This window comes from Emys orbicularis, chromosome 6 (genome assembly GCF_028017835.1).
Source record: "Emys orbicularis isolate rEmyOrb1 chromosome 6, rEmyOrb1.hap1, whole genome shotgun sequence".
NCBI classification, from domain to species: Eukaryota; Metazoa; Chordata; order Testudines; family Emydidae; genus Emys; species Emys orbicularis.
The window spans coordinates 39,428,513-39,448,965 of NC_088688.1; the positions used below are offsets into that span (position 1 = coordinate 39,428,513).

Consider the following 20,453-nt stretch of genomic DNA (forward strand, 5'->3'; position numbering starts at 1 on the left):
GCTGCAATTATTCCTGATCCAAAGCTTAGTTAAAATCAATATGAAAATCAATATGAATCACTTCTAGGTTAGATTATGTAATCTAAAGATCATAAAAAACCAAGAATTGGGAGAAAATGAAGGCCAAGTGATAACTCTGAACTGTAAAAGATAAGTGTCTGTTATACATGACTTAATTGAAGATGTTGCATAATAGAGCTGCTGTTTTAGTGAAGCTTTTTATTGAAACTTTTCATCACATTTTTACCTTTTGTTTGTTTTCGTTTTTCCTCTTTGTTCATTTTTTCTTCAAATTGTGTCTCATACAAATCTATTGGCTATCAGTACCTGAAGCCTCTATAATATCTCTAGAATGTCTCCATCACTGAAATATGCAAGGCAGTTACCTGAATCTCAGTACATTTACTCAGTATTCTCTCTTGACTTGACAGCTAGCTCTGAAGCGCAGTTTGGAAGAGCAGTCCTGCAATCTTTGTTTCACTAGTTCTACTCAGATCTGCTTTGTATAAGGTGTTTATCATTGCTTCTTAATCTATAGATACTTTTTGAAGGAGAGAAGGAGATTACTTACCAGTAACTGTAGTTCAAGAAGACTGCATGTATAGATCCCACCCCCTTCATTCATTTTTTTGGTGATTCTTAAATGGATTCCTGAATAAGTTGAAGGAACGGAATGGCTATTGAAACTGTTGTTTCTCACTTTTGTGCTGCTACGATGCGTGTGTTACTCCTGGGAGAATTCTGTGCCAAAAAATTAAAAATTCTGCACACAATATTTGAAAATTTTATTTGTCAAAATAACACAATATAATCATGCCAGTTTCAATTATTTTGGTAATTTATTTCAAAATATCTGTCAGCAAGTTATGTCTAACAATACAGACCAAAAAAAAAAATTCTGTTAATTTTTTTTTTTTTTTTACAAATAGATTCCTTATTAGGCATATTAATACAGAACTCTGAGTAATTCATTAAACTTACAATAGAGAACTGTATTTCCTGCACCTGTCAGAAACAGTGCAAAGGCTTGGAGGAGCCAGGGTTAACGTGGGAGCTGAGGGAGAGGAAAGGAGCCTGGGACTGAACCTGGAGGGTGTTGGGTGTGGGTGGTAGGTTTTTTGGGGGGGTACGGGGGAATTCCTAAGTAGTTGGGAAGCCTACCCTGATGCAGACCCTGGCTGACTCCAACCCTCTTCCATTTAGTCAGGCACATCTGCCCCTGTCCCCGCAGCCCCCAACCCCATGGGTCTCTGCAACCCCCTCTCCTGTCCTCAGGCTCAACGCTGTCACCCCACCAGCTCCTGAGCCCATGCCCCAGTCTGTCCCCTCCACTAGCTATTCTGAACCCCAGTCTGTGACACCCCAGCAGCCCTATGTGCCCCACTCTGTCCTAACCTGGCTCTGCGGGCAGAGTGCTGTGATGAACTTCTACTCCTGGGGGAATTCTGCAGCACTGGGCATAGCTTTTTTCCCCATAGAAAATACATTCTGTCCCAGAAGTGCCGCAGTTCCCCCTTTTGCCCACCAGGGGCTGTTCTGACATCACAGTGGCCTCTCGTGGGCAAAAGGCGCAACTGCAGCACTTTTTAGGCAAAATGTATTTCATGTGGGAAAATACAAAATTATGCGGGGCAGAGGAATTCTGCACGTCCGCAGATGCGCACAGTTCCCCCAGGAGTAGTGTGTGTATGTGGCCTCAATGAACACTAAGTAGTGAAGTGCCACACGGATTCCAGTTGTGCATATCCACAAAGGCAATCATTTTACTGGTAAATAAACTTAATTATTTTCCTTTGTGAAAAAATATTACACTAAAAGGGTAATAATTGATCACACATTTCTACTCACCCATCTGCCTTTTCCCGTCAGTTGATGTATTATAATGCTTGTAGTAATATTTCACTCAAAAATAGAATGGGATATTAGAGACCAGACTTACTTCCCCTCAATTAATGGGTATATACCATTTGTTGTCAAGATGGCTTTTCCCAAAGTTTTGGTTGTAGAAAGTATCAGCCATGTATTGGGAGTATGAATCCAGGCGTATAGATCTGTAATTACTGACTTATTTGGGAAAAATGCCCCACCAGGTAAGTAATTCTGTGATATAACAAAACAATAAGAGGAAAATAAAGCAAACATAAATATCACACAAAAGTAAATATGACTAATTGTTTAAAAAGTTAATTTTTAGTTAAATCTTTGTAAAAATAGTTTGTTGGCAAAGACAATGAATCACCTGACACTTACTTATTTTTGCAGAGCTAAGTTCAGAAAACCTCAGTACCTGCTTTAAGATCATCAATGCTTATATTTTTTTATCATCACCTGAATTTCTACAGGTATGTGGGGAAATGAAGTTACTATTTTGTGAAGCTTTGTGTTCACCATTTAATTTTGATTGTTAGTAGTGTATTGTGCCAAAAGACACTTTTCTCCTTTTTCCTATATCAAAATATTATTTTGCTGTAATAACTGATTCATTGCACATTGTGGGCTTTCAGTAAAATAATGTAGTTGAAGATTCTGGTTTCTAGATGTATACAGCATCATATTAACCATATTTAGAATTTTAAAATATCCATTGAAACATTCTCATTAGGGAACAATAGTTTGAAATTTTAATAAAAATAATAATAATGTTTATATTATACTAGTGCCCACAGGCACCAAGTGAGTTCTGAAACACATTGTGCTAGGTGCTGTATACCTACATAGGAAGTGATAATCCCTTCTCTGAACGAGTTTACAATTTAATTAGGCAAGACAGACTAAGGAAGGAAGTTGGTAGTATTCTCATTTTATAGATGGGGAACTGAGACACAGAGATTAAGGGTCAGATTTTTGAAGGTATTGAAATCAGTGGGTGCTAAGTGCCTAAATACTTTTAAAAATCTGGGCCTAAATGACTTGGAATTCTGTGGCTGAGGTGGGAATCGAACCCAGATAATCTGATTTTAAGCGCAGTGACTTAACCATAAAATGATCCTAGTCAATCTCTTTCTCTATTGTGCCTCCCTTCCTGTTCCATTTTGGTTGTAACTCAAAGGTTGAATGCCCCTTCGTTGCATGTCTCTTACACTCCTATTTAAAACATCTAGATCATTGATCCTCGTAGACTTGGCTTCTCACAGTTACATGCCATCTGCTGGCTTATTATGTTATCCTGGATATTTGCTTGAAAACACAATCTTTGTTTCTCGGTTTATCAGTTCCTGATACTTACTACTGTCATTATCACATGGATTTTAAATCACCCCTCACTATAGTATCTGGAGGTCAGATTCTGTCACTCTTATGCACAGTAAGTAGTACCTTATTCACCAAGTAGTTCCATTGATTTGGCCAACTGTCTGAGCAACGTACTGCCTACTCTGTGAGCAAAGGTGACAGAACCAGGCCCTTGGTGGTATTTTTTCTCTTTTTTACAGAAATCATTACAGACTTTAAGGCAGAAGGAACCATTATGATCTATGACAAGCATTTTTGAAAAATTTAAGTCCCACTTTCAAAAGTGATGTAGATATGTAGGAGCTTTTAGATGTGAGAGAACCATGAGGCTTATGCTACACCAGCCAATAAGCCAAAGAGCCCCCTTCATTCCCTCCTCAAGCTCATGAGGAAGATGAGTGCTGCTGAGAAGGGGAGGAAAAACAGAGGAGGGCAATGCTTATATGGGGCCAAGGATTTTCTTTCCCCTGCTGTCCTAGACAAAGCATCTCCACCTCTGAAGATTCAAGGGCAAGACGTTTGGAGTTTTCTAACTTCAGTTTCCAGCCACTGGTTTTTGTGTGTGTCTGTTTGCCAGATTAAAGAGTCATCTGGTACCAGATGTCTTCTCCTTGTATAGGTACTTGTAATTGAGTCACCTTTCAACTTTTTCTTTAATAAACTAAAATAGTTTGAGCTTGTTTAGTTTCATGGTAAAGAATATTTTCCAGATCACAAATCATTCTTGTGGTGCTGTTCAGAGGTCCCTCCAATTTTCAACTTACTTTTTAAAGTGTGGACTCCAGAAATAAGCACAACATTCCAGTAGTGATCTCACCAATACCAAACAGAGAGGCAAAATTACCTCCCTAATCTTCAGTATTCCTGTTTGTACAGATCAAGAAATATCCACAAGTAATGTATAGCCTTTCTTCACTGCCTAACTGTGATTAAATCATAATGCTGTTTGGAGAAGTTAATTGTAATATTATAGAAGTTTTGATAGTTTTTTGGATTACATATAAATAGCAACGGATTAGTTTAGAAACAACAAAGATCCTGCTCTCATGGAAATATTGCTAGCAATAAAAAAATAAGAAATGCACGTAAGGGGAGAGTGAGATACAAAAAATGTGATGCAAATTGATGAAATAATCACAATTCTCAGCAATTTTTAAAAAAATTTCTAAGATGCTAACTGGTCATTTTGGATTTTTTGTGGATGTACAGTAGATTATAACTTTTTAATAACTACCATTTTCCTACAAATATAAAGTTTAAATGTCACGCAATTTAAATGTACATCTTGCTGTAGCTTATGACAGAATTAGTTCTTTGAGTTTCACTAGGAATTGCAGTTGTAAATAAAATTGATTACAGAATTCATAATATGTCAAGGTTTAAGGGTTAGTTTTTGCTCTTCATATAATGCAAATAACGTTTCATTTTGGTTTTCATTTAATTTCAGGTGTATTCAGGTGACCTATGCCGATCGTTTTGTGAGCTCTTAAAGGATATAACTACTGAAGGTCAAGTTCAAGTGCTGAAGGTAGCGTATATTGTCATTTTTGGTCTTCCACTTAAAGTGAGTAAAAAAATCAGTAACTTATTACAAAGAGCAGGCCTTTGTAACATGCTTAGGTATAGCATTTAGCTCTTACAATCACCTTAATGCACAAGGGGCCTGATAGAAGAAAACCTCTCATTCTTTCAAGTAGTAATTACTAGTGAAAGCACAGGGTGGTTTTTGTTGTTTTTGACATTTTAACATGCTCACTTGATGAAATAATATTAGTAAATTTAGTTATGAAGTCTTTTGTAATATAGAAACTGAACAGGAAAGATTTGGGATTTTTAGAAGAATCTTGCTTCTGATGAAGTGGGCATTCACCCACGAAAGCTTATGCTCCAATACTTCTGTTAGTCTTAAAGGTGCCACAGGATCCTCTGTTGCTTTTTAGAAGAAACAGTAAATGAATTTCTGAAACCTGTGACGTGTAACAGAAAAATATGAAGAAGAGTTCTGTGTAGCTTGAAAGCCTGTCTTTCACCAACAGTAGTTGGACCAATAAAAGATTTTACCTCAACTACCCTGTCTCTCTAACAGAAAATTATCAGTCATATAGTGGTAAAGGTATAATGATTAAATATCCTTCTTAGGATTTGACTGATTTTCTGTATGCTATTATTTATGGTGAGTCTGATGCTACTTGTTGGTTAAAGTATTGATTAGAGGATAGAAGTCCTAGAGAGGGAAAGTAAAACAGAGCAGCAGAAAACCCAAGTGTAGTTCTAAAGATCAAGATTTAAATTAATAATTTTCTATTGTGAAGTGTCTTCAGAAGATCCCCACTGTAATAAGCATACCAAGCTGTATGATCACTGGACCATTTAAAGCAGTTTAGCCATTAATAAGCATGTACTCTTTAATTCAGATATACAAGGCTTCACTTCTGTAATGGGACTTATTTTTATTCTTCTACTCCTTTTTTTGTTGATAGAAGCAATCTTGAAATAATGCTATTAAGCCACTGACCCATAAAAGCAAGAATGTCATGATGCAACATAGAACTTGCAAAGAAAGTTTGGGTCAATTAACGCAGCTCAGGGTGAGAGGCAAAGGTGGCTCTAAGCTACCTTTTTATCTTCCGCAATCCTTGTCCCCTGCTTAGGCCTATCTTGGAGCAGCCTAAAGGCACCAGCTCTAGTGCTCTGGTCATGCTCCTCACATCCCTTTCCCCAGATGTTTTATGCACATCTGCCCTTTGCACTGATAGAGCTGGATTAAAATGGTCATGAGATTTTTTCCCAGTCACTTAACTCTTCAGGCAGCTTGGAGTATGGAACTAAGGGTACGTCTTCACTACCCGCCGTATCGGCGGGTAGCAATCGATTTATCCGGGATCGATATATCGCGTCTCGTTAAGACGCGATATATCGATCCCCGAACGCGCTCACTGTCGATTCCGGAACTCCACCAGAGCGAGCAGCGGTAGTGCAGTCGACGGGGGAGCCGCGGCCATCGATCCCGCGCCGTCTGGACCCCAGGTAATTCGATCCAAGATTTGCGTAGCTGAAGTTGCGTATCTTGGATCGATCCCCCCCCCCCAGTGTAGACCAGCCCTTAGTGAGGACTTGGCCCAGTGAGTGTAATGTGACCTTAAAATAATTGTATTGATTTGTTCCATAGCCTAGCAGCAATACTTTTAAACCGTAGAGACAAATTTGTGAGTGGCCAACCATTGTATTGTAAAGCTGTTGTACTCAGGAAATCTCAGGGACCTAGTTTCACTTGCCTTTACTTGCATTTGGGTATAATGAGAGAGAACTCATGGAAGCTAGATAGTAGTGCTATTTATACTTAAAAAAAAAAAAAAAAAAAAAAGTCTACATTAACAATTCACCACACTGGAACATTCCACATTCAAAGAAAGACCTTGGGGTCAGCACTATTGTATTTAATTTATGGCTAGCAGTGAAATCTTGGAATTTGCAGGAAGCTAATCACAATTGTATTTGATTATAATGGCAGGTGAGATAGGAAAGAGATATTGTGTGAGGTGGACATAGGTTTAAATAGGTAGGTATTTAGTATATCGTGGCCTAGAGTATAATATAGAGGATACACATCACTGTTAACTAAAAAAGAAAATGCAAAAAAATAATTCTCAACTCCAAATACATTTTAGAAAATTGCTGCTATTTCATTTTTAAACTTGGTTCTGAATTTAGTTATAGTTTTAGAATATTTTACTTTTCATTATTTGGATAAAAGTGCAACATTAAGAAATTGTATTTAATTCTAAAATTGCTTAAAATATTTCTTAATCTAGATTATTTCATAATAAATAATGAATGTTTTTCGTTGACATATTAAAAGGTAATTAACTGTGTCTAACACTCCAGAAATCTTAAGGTTCTTCCCATACATCTAATTATTTGGTCATGTGGGTAGTGAAAACTATTTTATCTTGTGGATGCTTCCTTTCTGTAAATGTAATGTTAAATGTGGTATATTTTAGTTTCACTCTTTAGTATACTGTAAACCTGCAAAAATGTCACCCAGTCCAATTATTTTAACTAGAAGTACAACCAAGTGAGAAATATCAGAAAAATTTGGGCGTGGGGCAGGGGGAGTCATGAATGTATGTTTGTAGATTCTGTATTACCTTAGCACCAAGGAGTTCTAGACATAGTTCATTGGCACTGTATAAAAACAGAGAAAAAAGATTATCTCTGCCCCAAGGAGTTTACAATCCTAAATGTAAAACAAGAGACAACAGATGGATACAGACAGTTGGAGGAGTATAAGAAAACAATGAGACAATACTGGTCATCATAATTGGCAGTTGTCACAACACACCAACATCTTAACCACGGTCAAGTGTTTTGTAGGCACTGTGGCAAAGCAGAGATTTGAGGAGGGATTGGAAGGTGAATAATGAGATGGCTTTGCAAATGTTTACAGACGGTGCTTCCCACGTGTGTGGGGCAGCATGGGAGAAAGCACACACGCTTGTTTTAAAATTTAATAAATGGGCAAAGAAGGCTGTCATCATAGGCTAATTTAAAGTAAGCTTAGAGATGATAGGTAAGCTGGAAATTGACTGTAAAGGGCCTTGAAAGTGAATACACTCATCTTATGTTTGATGTACTAGAGAAGAGGGAGACAGTGGAGGGATGCAATGAGGGACGTGACATGGTCAAAGTGACACGGTAGGAGAATGATCTTTGCAGCAGCATTCTAAATGGAGATGAGTGGGGCAAGATTGGATTTGTCAAACCCAGAGAGAAGGGTGTTCCATTAGTCAAGGCACGAGATGAGAGTTTGAACAAGATTTTTAGCTAGATGGATGGTTAAGAAAGGCCATATCTTAGAGATGTTATGGAGAAAGATTTGGCAAGATTTATACATAGCCCAGATGTGAGGACCTAGAGAAATGTTGGCGTTGAAGAAGATGCCCAGGTTATGGGCCTGATGGTGATGTTGTCCACACTGATCAAGAAGGGAGGTAGCAGGGAGGGCTTGAGGAGGATGATTAGGAACTCCATTTTAGCCATGTTGATCTTGAGCTGATAGCTAGACATCCACAAGGAGATGTTAGAGAGAGAAGCTGAGATTTTAGTTTGGACAGAAGAAAATAGGTCTGGAGTAGAGATAGATCTGTGAGTCATCACTATAGAAATGGTAGTTGAATTGAGATTTCCCAGAGATAAGGTGTAAAGGGAGAGGAGAAGAGGACTAAGGACAGAGCCCGGTGGAATCCTGACAGAAAGTTGAAGGACAGATGAGGAGGATCCTCTGAACAACATACTGAAGAAGTGATGAGAAAGGCAGAAGGAGTACCAAGATAGGATGGAGTTATGGAAGTGAAGGGAGCACAAGATTTCGAGAAGAGGAGCATTGTTGATGGTGTCAAAGGTGACTGGCACGTCAAGGAGGATGAGGATGGAGTACTGCTTCTGAGCTTTAGCTAGCAGAGCTCATAAAAGACTTGGAAAGAGCAGTTTCAGTGGCATGCAAGAGTCTAGGATAGAATTAGAGGAGAGGGACTCCAGACAGTGATTGTAGATGTGCATTCAGTGAGCACTGTTTACGCGGAAGGATGGTCTTGTGATTTAGGCACTGGACTGAGAGTTGGGTGGTCTGGGTTAACTTCCTGGTGCTGCCACAGATTTCCTATTTAGCTTTGGGCAACTGATTTAATTTCTCAATGCCACAGTTTCCCATCTTTACAAAAGTGGATAATACTCCCTTTCTCCCACCCCCTTTGTCTTGTTTATTTAGATTGTAAACTCTTCTAGATAAGGATTATCTCCTACTTTGCATTTGTACAGTGCTTTGCACAATCTTGGTTAGGATATCTAGTTGCTACTGTAATATAAGTAGCTGTTTTTGTAAATTGCATTCTTGAGTTCATTCATGTTAACTTTTTTTTTTTTTTTTTAATAAAGCTTTTGGGAACTCCAAAGATATTGTGAAAAACAGATCTTGATAAATTCATTTCTGAGATCTAAAAATACAACACTTTAAATATGCCTTTTGAGGAAACTCAGAAGAAAATAGAGATTCATACTGTGCAATTCAGATGTTACAATAATTATGGTTTATTACTGTCACTGTTTGAAAAAATGATGTCTTTTCTAGGAGCTTTAACTGTGTCTCTTAAGTCTTAGTTTGGCTTGCATTCAGTTTTATTAATACAACATTATTATTCATATAGCAGAAGTCTGCAATGAACTGATTTCTCATTGTGATATACTAATTATGATAAAAATTGCAGTGTATTTTGCCTCAAGGAAATCCAAGAAAAACATTTTCTGTTTTGAAGTATTCATGAAACTTGAAAGTTAACAAGCTCCTTTTTTGGTAACAAAATACTGCAGAAGCTTTGTTTCCATTCTCACTCCAGTCCCTATCTCCCTCCCTCCAAAAAACTATCTATATGGGGAGAAGATTTCCGATTGTAGAGGCCTTTTTTATCTGGCAGACAAAGGCATACTGAGATGCAGTGCCTGGAAGAAGAAGCTGAGCTGTATACAATTTTCTGCATACAGTACTTGTCACTTAATGTACCTAGGCTGGGGGTGTGCAGCCTGTGGTTTGGGGGTCACTTTTGATCCTTGAGATGCTAAATTGTGGCCCTTGAGGGCACTTCTATTCAGAAGAAAAATGTTATTTGATTATTAATTGAAAATGTGTTTCCTGAGCCAGGCCCTGTGATTTTTAAAGTGAAGTACTTGAATCAATCATCTCACTATTGGGGGTATGTCTACACTGCAATTAAAAACTCATGGCTGACCCATGCCAGCTGACTCAGGCTCACAGTGCTTGGGCTAAGGGGTTGTCTAATTGCAGGGTAGATGTTTGGACTTGGGCTGCAGCCCAAGCTCTGGGACTCTCCCACCTCGCAGGGTCCTAGAGCCTGGGCTCCAGCCTGAGCTCAAACATTTACACCGCAATTAAACAGCCCCTTAGCCTGAGCCCAGCAAACCTGACTCAGCTGGCATGGTCCAGCTGTTGGTATCTAATTGCAGTGTAGACGTACCCTGGGAGGAGGTAGTGGACACTGTTTTCCCACCTGCCTCTCATTGCCTTTTTGCAGCCCCAACAACAATTCTGATGGGATCCCATATCTCTTTGAACAGTTCCAGTAGGCAGTTCATTGGCCACCCTCCATCTTTGTTGGGTTGTGAGAGCCACAGGAGGAACAGATTGCAGCCCAGATGGTTTTTAAATGGCTTCCCTTACTCACGGTGGGGGGGGGGGGGAGGGGAAGAAGAGGCGAAGCTGACAGTCATACCTCAGTCACGGTTCCTAGGTGACTCATGGCTGCAGCACCAGCTGATTATGATACCCAAGAAATCATATGCCACTTGAATATAGCCACTAGCCAGAGTGCATTGTACACCAGCCACTCCCTCTCCACATCTTCAATATGCTTCTGCACATCTCAACATTTCCCCCATGATAGATAATGTGGGGAAGGGAGACATCAGAGTCAAATATACTGGCTCTGCACCCTTCTGGTGAGACTCACACACTGGGGGAAGTCCCAGCAGAAGATTTGTGGGTGGTTTCTTCTCCCTTTTTGCACCCTGAGAAATGCCAAATGGAGCAGAGTGGCCCAGAGGATCTGTCCCAAAATATTGATTGTAGCCTCTTGACCTTTGTGAAATAACATGTTTGGCCCTCAGGCTGAAAAGGTTGGATACCATCTCATGCACCGCCTCATTCATTCATCTTCTTTTTGTGGACAAGTAGAGACAGCTTTAGTCTTCCAACATTTAGCAGTGTGGTATCGATTTATATTCTTTTTTTTAGTATCCCCTCTTAGTCTTCCATCTGGTTGTATCTCTGAAATAAACTTGGAGGAAATGACTTTGTTTTGAAAAATTGCACCAGTATTTTGTATGCAAACATATGTCTTATACTACCAACGTTATAAATTATGCATAATGTTTGCATCTGAAGAAGTGAGGTTCTTACCCACGAAAGCTTATGCTCCCAATACTTCTGTTAGTCTTAAAGGTGCCACAGGACCCTCTGATGCTTTATTTTAATTACTTTTTAATTCAGGGGACTTTCTCAGTGTATATTTCAACAACCTAATTTACATTAAATCCCGTAAATTACTGACCAGCAAACTGACATGTTAAGGTTTTCTTCCATATCAAAAATTCACATGCCATATTTTCCTCTCAACATTTTAATATTAAGGCAACTTTGGGGCTTAGATATTGTATGAAAATTGACACTTTAAAGAAAGTAATTTGAATACATCGTTTTTGAATAATCTTGTAAACTAATGTATTGAATTTAAATAGGCTGCAGATTTCCTGGCAAAGTTTTGTTTTCTTAATATCTACAGTTAGTTTCCATTGGGTGTTTATAATTTTTGCGTAGGGTGAAAAAAGGCTCTGTGTACTAAGCATTTCGAATCTAAAATAGAGTTATTCTGTGTTTATAGCCACTGAAGTACAAGATGTCCATCTTGAATTAAGATGACCAAATGGTTTGCGTGTACATATGTGGTGTCAATTCATGGAGTATTGGATTACTGTTCTTGAGAATTTGTGATTCTCACTTGGAGACATTCAGAAGAATGAAAGATTTGGAGATGGAAGGGCAAGATTCTTTCCTCCACTCTATCCTGCTATGGTGGTAGAAAGGGAATGTAATCTGTGCAACTGATCATCCTCCCACCACAAGAAGGCCTCCAGCAGACGTAGACCTGGAGTATTAAGCTCCTCTGCAACTTTAATCTCTGTGCATGTGGTGTGGGGGAGTCTTGGCTGGATTGTGCTGCACTTTGGGTATCCTCTCTGCTAGATGAACCTTTGGGGGCCCCATTACCTATGGCACAAGTTAGAGCAGCCTCTAGAACTGCTCTAAACTGGATTGGGGCTGATCAGAAAGTGAAGGAGTAGTAACTGGCTTTGATGGCCATCCCTCCACCCCCTTTGTGTCCTGAGCTGATCACAGACACAGCAGAGAATCTGTCTCGAGATATTTAAAGAAGAGGCATTGCTCAAAGCTGTACTATTTTGAGCTGCTACTCTAAAAGTTATGCTTAGAGTAGTAGAAAGAGGCTTAGTTAAGAAAGAAAAGGGATTGGCCATTCCTCACTGAAATTTTTCAACGGGAACTGTGGATTCTTCAAGTTATTGTTCCTATGGGTGCTCTACCATTGGATATGTGCATGCCCATGTGCTCTTGATCAGAGACTTAAATTAGCAGTGTCTGCAGGTCCACACCTGTTCATTATACAACCTCATGCTCGGGTGCAAGAGCATATAGGGAGAGGTGAACTCACCACCATTTCAGTTCCTTCTCAACTGCTTTTGGCTCCAGATCTGTTTCACGTTGCGTTTTGCTGTGATGCTGGGAGTACCTTTCCCAGACCTGAAGAAGAGCTCTGTGTGGCTCGAAAGCTTGTCTCTCTCACCAGCAGAAGTTGGTCCAGAAAAAGTAACACCTCACCCACCTTGTCTCTCTGCTGCTCTCTGACCTTCAGCCCTCTCCAGCCCTCACTTCAGAAAGTCAACCAGCAAATCGTTTTTGGTGCTCTTGCTTTCAGTCTTTTCCCAGGAACCGTCTGCAGCTCCCATCTAAGACTTTCCACAGTCCCCTGATCTCTGACAGCTCTCACTTGCCCTTGACTCCCAGGCAGCTCTCACTTGCCCTTTTCCTGACTGACTGAGACTGTGCTGTAAGGAAACTCTTACTCACTAAGGCCTTGTCTACCCTACAGGGGAAATTCGATCTAAGCTACGCAATTTGAGTTACATGAATAGCGTAACTCAAATCGACGTCGCTTAGATCTACTTATCACGGGGCCCACACTACGCGATGTCGACGGGAGATGCTCTCCCGTCAACTCCCCCTATTCTTCTCGATCCGGGGGAGTACAGGAGTCGACAGGAGAACGACCTGCCGTCGATTTAGCGGGTCTTCACTAGACCTGCTAAATCAACCACCGATGCATTGATTGCTGCTTGTCCCCCAGTAAGTGTAGAAAGCCCTTTGACTCTTCCTTTCTCAGATTCTCCCTGATCCCATATAGCCCCAGGAGCTGCCCTTCCCTCTTAATAGACCAAACTGGGAGCACCTGTTCTTGCACAGGGGAACTGGATCTGCTTTATTGAAAGAATTCATCCCATGTGATGGGGGTTATACTAAATAAATTGTCACAGATTGCTTGCTAGCTAATATTTTACTTAGCTGTGGAACTTACTTTCCTATGTCTCCCTCCCACCAAACACTTTTTTACTTTATATGTGGTATTTTTTCTCTGTTCCAAATTCAAATCAGTTCGAAACAGCAAAACATCACAGATCAGCTGCTTACGTATGTATTAGTTTAGTTGTACTGTTCAGTTTAGCAGGATATTTATGAATGCAGTTCATAACATTTTAAGGTTTGTACATTTCTGAAGAGTATTGTAAATGTCTAATTTGTATAATTTATGAAATAGCCCACATTCTGTCACCCAGGCTAATAGACATTAATATGCATAAGTCGTAGAACTTCCATTGTAGCTTTTCAGTGTAATTCTTTGCTTGTTGTTATGGGTTTTTTTGTTTTTTGTTTTTTTAGGTTGTGGAAACTGTCCTAAAAGTAAACCCATCATTGGGGCCTCAAATGTTTCAACCCCTTTTGCCATCTGTATTCAGGGGGATTATAGATGGGGAGGTAAGAATTATTTTCTTCAAACTACTCTAGTTTTTCATGGCGAATGTATTTGCTTTCCACTTATTTTCCATAAGTTTGTACCCAGATACCAATATTAAGTAAGTAATAGATTTAATTTTGAAAAGCAACTACTGGAAAATGAAATCTTGTGACTGGAATATTTCATGTGATTTCACAGGCTTATTTCTTACCTTTCCAAATGAACATATACAACACTATACTTTTTCACCTCTGCCCTTATGAATTCAGTGTTATAAATTCAAATATTCTATTTCGGGTAGTTTTTATTACATTTTATGAAGTGTGTAGTACATTAACATCATAGAAGAAATTCAAGTCATCAAGTACATCCCCCTGGGAGTCAGGTATAATGAAGAATAGGAGAAGTATCAAATTTAATTACAGATATTAAATTGATTTTACCCTTGATATTAGTAGTTCTACTCTCTTTTGTATATAAAATGCAGGATTTATAGAAAATACAGATTTTAGGAAAGTTCTTAAGGCATTTGTTTCTCATTTACTAGAGCCTTTTTATAATGTCTAATGATCCCTGCTGCTCTTGGCAAGTCTCATCAGAACCCAACCAACTCATATTGTGGCCCTAAGCATTATCCACCTCAGCCTTAAGATCAGTTTAAAGCTAATGTTTTTCACCACAACCCCCCAGCAGTCTGCACTTTCCCAGCTGTCCAGCCATTTAAAAAAAAATAGCAAAATCTGTTGTTGCATAAATACATTTAAATCTCAAAACTTTAAATCAGTGAAACAGTATTTAAACTTGGCTCACTTCTGAGCCAAAAATAAAAATAAAAATTCCACGCATATTATTTTAAAATTCTGCAAATTTTATTTGTCAAATAGATGTGGAGACTCCAGCATGGCATTGGGGAGCACAGGCCACTGGCTGCACAGAAGTGGGAGATCACTGTGCAGCTCCCACCCAGGACTCAGACTCAGCGGTGAAGCTGCACCCAACCCTGACACAGCGCAAGGACAGGGCCTACCCCAGAAACACCCCAGTGCCCTGCCCCTCCATGCCAGATGCAATGAGTGCAGGAAGCACGGGGAGGGGGAGTTTGCAGAGCTTCCTACAGGTGGAGGAGAAATCTGGGGGTGGGTCTGACATGGCCCCAGATGCCGTGCAAGAGAAGAGGAAGTCCCATCCTCCCCAGCCCAGCCAGGACTAGCAGCTGAGCCCGGTGCAGGGTGGGAGCCACCAGCTGTGTCTTCCCCAGTCACACCCTCTACCCCACAGTGATTTACCTTTCTGCCGGCTGCCCTGGGCACCTGCAACATACTGCTATGGAGGATCACATGACCACACTTGTGGCTTCTCTTTTCTTCCCTGTCAGAAAGTCATTTTTCTGCAGGGAAGCAAAGGAAATCTACAGGGGGACATAAATTCTGCAAATGCACAGTAGCGCAGAATTCCCTCAGGAGTAGTAGTTGCAGGGATCCTTACAATGCATTGCAGGATTGGGACTTAATGTTTTAGCAAATTTGTGATTGGCTAAACCATTGAAGTTGTGTGTGCCTAATTTCTGATCATACTACGTGGAAAAGTGTGTGTCTGTTTAAGCCAGAACCAAAAATAAATGACTTCTTTGATTTTGCTCAGGCTTTAAAAAAGAAAGAAGCTTAGGCTGATACTAAGTAGGGAAAATTTCAGCCAAAATTAATTTGTTTCAGAATATGTGGCTGATATTGAAAACAGATAAAAAGAATGACAGTTTATATGTGCTCATAATATCACACAAAACATGGTGTGTATTGTAAACCATTATACAATACTGTATTAATTGAGTTTATACAGCACATTATGAACAATAAGGTTCTCCACACTAATTAGAAGTGTTTTGAGTTTTGCAAATTCATTTGCAAATTTGACACCATCAGATCAGGATTAAACAAAGACTGTGAATGGCTATCCAACTACAGAAGCAGTTTCTCCTCCCTTGGTGTTCACACCTCTACTGCTAGCAGAGCACCTCACCCTCCCTGATTGAACTGACCTCGTTATCTCCATACTGATTTATACCTGCCTCTGGAGATTTCCATTACTTGCATCTGAAGAAGTGAGGTTCTTACCCACGAAAGCTTATGCTCCCAATACTTCTGTTAGTCTTAAAGGTGCCACAGGACCCTCTGTTGCTTTTTGAGTTTTTTTGTGAGCAACTAATTTAATTCAAATTCAAAAAAGATCCATAGGTAAGTAAATAAAGCAAATAAATGGCATAGATAAAATGCGGTAGTCCAGGAAGTCATAACATCTTTAACTTTTTTGGGAAGAGTTCTAATATTGCCGTTGACTAAGGAGCAGCCCTTTGTTTTAAGTGAACATTTTAAAGTACCTCTCAGTTTTCAATTTTAGTGAACGTAAGAACATAACAATACCATACTGGGTCAGACCAATGGTCCATCTAGTCCAGTATCCTGTCTCTGATGGTGACCAGTGCTAGATGCATCGGAGGGAATGAACACAACAGGGCAATTTTGAGTGATCTATCCCCTATCATCCAGTCCCAGCTTCTGGGATTAAGAGGTTTAGGGATACTCAGCGAATGGGGTTGTGTCCTTGACCATCTTGGCTGAAAGTCATTGATGGACCTATCTCCCATGAATTTATCTAATTCTTTTTTGTACTTTTGGCCTTTGTACCGAGTTGTACTTTTGGCCTTCACAACGTCCCATGGCAACGAGTTCCACAGGTTGACTGTGCATTGTATGGAAAAAGTACTTCCTTTAGTTTGTGTTAAACCTGCTGCCTATTAATTTCATTGGGTGACCCTTTGTTCTTCTGTTATGTGAATGAGTAAATAACACTTCCCTATTCATTTAATAAGGAACATCAGACATTTAGCCTACATTTACTGTACTCGATTCCATTGTTACTGTAAAATATATCTATATATTTATGTATTATAAATAATTTAGATATTAGAATCTTGAATTAAGAGAATGCGTTTAAAGAAAACATAATAAATTAATACCATGTGCACTGAAATTTATCTTGTCAGTTTTTCTTCCTTTTGTTTAAACTTTGGCAGACTGAGAACAACTATAGAGTTCTCTTATTTCAGGGGGTTACTTCATCCCCTTCTGTTACATGACCTAAGGTTTTCATTTCATCATTTCTCTTTTTCTCGGTGGTTTTTAAGTATACCTGATAAATCCTATTATTTTCTCACATTGAATAAAAAGACTTGAAATAACCAGTAGGTGATATCATGAAGTGGTAAAATAACATATTTCAGCACTTTCTCCGTCATCTGTTATTTCACCAATTTGTGTATTTGCACTCTGCTATTCTTTAACTGTTACCATGAGGAAGTGTCACCACTGAGAATTACGGTGATGAGTTGCTGTTGTCAGACCAACAGCACTTTTATAAAGCTAACAAAAGATCTGATAAATTGGGAAAGGAACCAAACTACTACTGAGAATTTGTTGAGTCCCCTGTGCCAGGGACAAATGAACTAGATAAGGAAGGAAAAGGAGACTGAGTCAAGCTGCTACTGATGTTCTGCATAGCTCAGTGACTTGAAGTATCACTGAATAAGGATGCTAACTGAGATAAGAGAGAAGTATGTTACTTTGCTTTTGTTTTGTGCTTCGAATTCCATGTTCTCCCTTTCAGTGGTGCTGTTGTATAAACATTACGTACACTGAGTGGGTTAAACACTTTGCTTTTCCAACTAGCTAGGGTTTTATTTTAAGTTTTGAAAGGCATTTTCTTGAACTTTGAGAGGCTATTCTGCATTCCTTAAAATGGGGGCAATGTCATTCCTAAATACATAATAATGGTTAAGAGGCAAATTTTAATTCAGTCAATAGCCTGAATAAATGAGCTGTGCAACCTAAGTAAAGGAATGTGGAATTTCATGGGAATTGGGGAAGGAGTCTGTTGTGTAGCCTTTGTGGTTTTTGGAATCCCTTGCTGTCCAACCTACTTCTCCCACACGCTAGAGGAGTTCAGGGAATCACCACAGAGCAAAACACGGCATGCAAGAAGTACAGAATACTTGTATGGTGGCTTAGTATCCTTCCTATCCCGCTGCACAAGGTTGCACTGCAGCAAGCAAGAAAATTCCAGTAATTCAGAATGTTCCTACAGCTATCTTAATTCTGTACCTCGTAGCATATGCATTTTTCTCTTACGGTATGTCTACACTTTGAGCTTGAGGGTGTGATTCCCAGGTTAAGGAGACATGTGTGTGATACCTCTCATCAAGCTAATGGACTAAAAGCAGAATGGAGCTGCAACAGCAGGACAGTTAGCCAGCCCAAATTCATACTCTTCTGAGACCCTAGGCACATACTAGGGGTGGCTAGCCCATCCCGCTGCACTCTGTTTTTAGTACTCTAGCTTGATGAGAGCTAGCACGGGTATGTCTCCTTGAGCTGGGAATCACACTCCCAACTCGAAGTGTAGACATACCCTCAGTGACACCTCTGTAACTCTTTGTCTTCAATACAGGTATAAAGGTGTGACTGATTGTAGCATGTTAAACATCTGTTGATGCACAAGAAAGAACAAAATACAGCTTACTCTTTGAGCGATGTTTGCTCCTGCTATCCTAATAGGAATAAAAAGCAGTAAAAACGTAATTGTGTTAAAGTCAGCACATATAATTCTGAATAGCCATAGGGAGCAGATAGGTTGAGAAAAACGGTGCTGGTTTTACAGTCAGTTTTTAGAGTCAAGCTATACTTTCAGAAGTCAGTATTGGCAACCTGTTAGCAAAGATATTTTCAAGTCTAAGTATTATTTATTCTTCTTTGAGATGTGATGTATGTATTCCCCTCTTGGGTGTTTGAGCATTGGAGACTGGAATTGTTTTGATCACCAGTTCCCATTGGCCCACATACTATCTGCCCTCATGCTTCCTATTCTAAGGACATAAAGGGGTGGGTCAACCAATCTTAGTTTCTTCTAATGTAGTGAAAGCAGTGTCTTTACACTAGCTAATTCTATTTCCATAGTTTATTTACGGTAATTTTTGACCATAGTTAGTATTCTACTAGTATTTATTTTAGGATAGTTTTTGTAAGTTAGTTTCATTTGGGCAACTTTTCTCTATATATGTAGCTCTTTGCTACCGGGTACTGGGTCTTCAGTCTTTATGGCTGAACAAAAATTCCCTGGCTTCAAATACTGTCACCCACGTGACACAGCCATCGCACCTAATGATGGAGTCAAGCTTGTTATGGAAGCCATTGGGAACAGAGAGATACACTCTGATACTCTCATCCTGATATCCACTTCCCTCATCTATTAATTTGCATATGTTCCATACTCCTTATCACAACTGGGGCTTGGGACGTCGGAGCCAGAATCAGAATCAGAAGTTGAGCCAAGGGTCAGAACTGAGTTGGAGTCGAGAATCAAGCCAAGGATCAGGAGCAGGAAGGTAGGGACCAGGATAAGGCAGGGAAGCAGGGTTCAATGTAGCAGCCAATCAGGGATTCACCCACTTGCATGGACAACTTTCTGTGCCTTCTTCTGGCTTAAATAGCACAGCTGGACCAAACAGTGGGGTCGGCACTGCTGCAATCAGGACTCCCATGAGCAGTGCCTCTGATGGGGCTAGGCTTCCATTAGCCACTCAGTCCATCAGTTACTAACAAGATGGATGGTGGCCAGCATGCGAAGGTTGCCTGGGGACCCATGGACCTGGTTTCAACTCCTATAGAGCTTCACACTCCTGGTTATACTGGACTTCTCGGGGCCCTCAATTTTTGAGAAGACTGGTCATGAAAATATTATAGACCATAGTCCCCTTCTCCAGTCAGACCATCTGCATCTTGTGCGGAACAGAAGCCTCATGTTTCTCCAGGTCAGCAGCAAATCCAAACTTCTGAAGAAGAGCAGTTTCATCAGACTGATCTCCTCCAGCTGCACTTTTATCTTCTTTGCCTGCCAAAGCTGCGATCCCATTTTCTTCAACACCACCTGAGCACACTCATAAATTTCAGAAGCTTCTGAAGAGGTTGGCTGAAACATTAGAGAGCATGGTGGAAGCGGTGACTGAAAAATCCCACAAACATCTAGACGTATTACATACTGCACTTCTAGAAAGGCTGACAATGCCAGTTAGTGAGGACCTGCTGGAATTGGCTCAGTTTTTTTGACAAACACCACCAGAATTCCTGCTTCCTCAAAAGAGATCAATAGAAGATATCAGGTACCATCATCAAGGTTTGAATTATTCTGTACTGACCCCATACCAGGCTCTCTTGTAGTTGTAGCAGGTCAGGAGCATACTAAACAGCTAATGCCAAAGGAAAAAGAGCCCAATCATTTGGACTTGCTGAGAAGGAAGAGCTTTGTGCTCTGCCAGTCTTCAAATGAGAATCTCAAATTATCAAGCTCTCCTTTCTAAAGGCAAGTATCTCTGCCGGAATAGGATCTCCAGGTTTCTTAACAAGATACCCAGGAGTCCAGATCAGAACTGCAATCTCTGATTAATGAACAGCTATCTCTAATACCTCATTACAAGCCGCAATGGACGTATCCAATGCTGCTGTGTATTTCATGATGACT

General features: G+C 39.9%; 1 protein-coding gene across 1 annotated transcript in view; it reads left to right on the forward strand.

Moving 5' to 3' along the window:
• IPO11 (importin 11) overlaps positions 1-20,453 on the forward strand; it is a 250,011-nt gene that overhangs the window by 136,691 nt on the left and 92,867 nt on the right. The window contains exons 24-26 of the mRNA XM_065406414.1: positions 2,263-2,342; positions 4,679-4,759; positions 13,811-13,906. Coding sequence (XP_065262486.1) covers positions 2,263-2,342; positions 4,679-4,759; positions 13,811-13,906 — 257 coding nt within the window. The remainder of the gene's footprint in view (positions 1-2,262; positions 2,343-4,678; positions 4,760-13,810; positions 13,907-20,453) is intronic.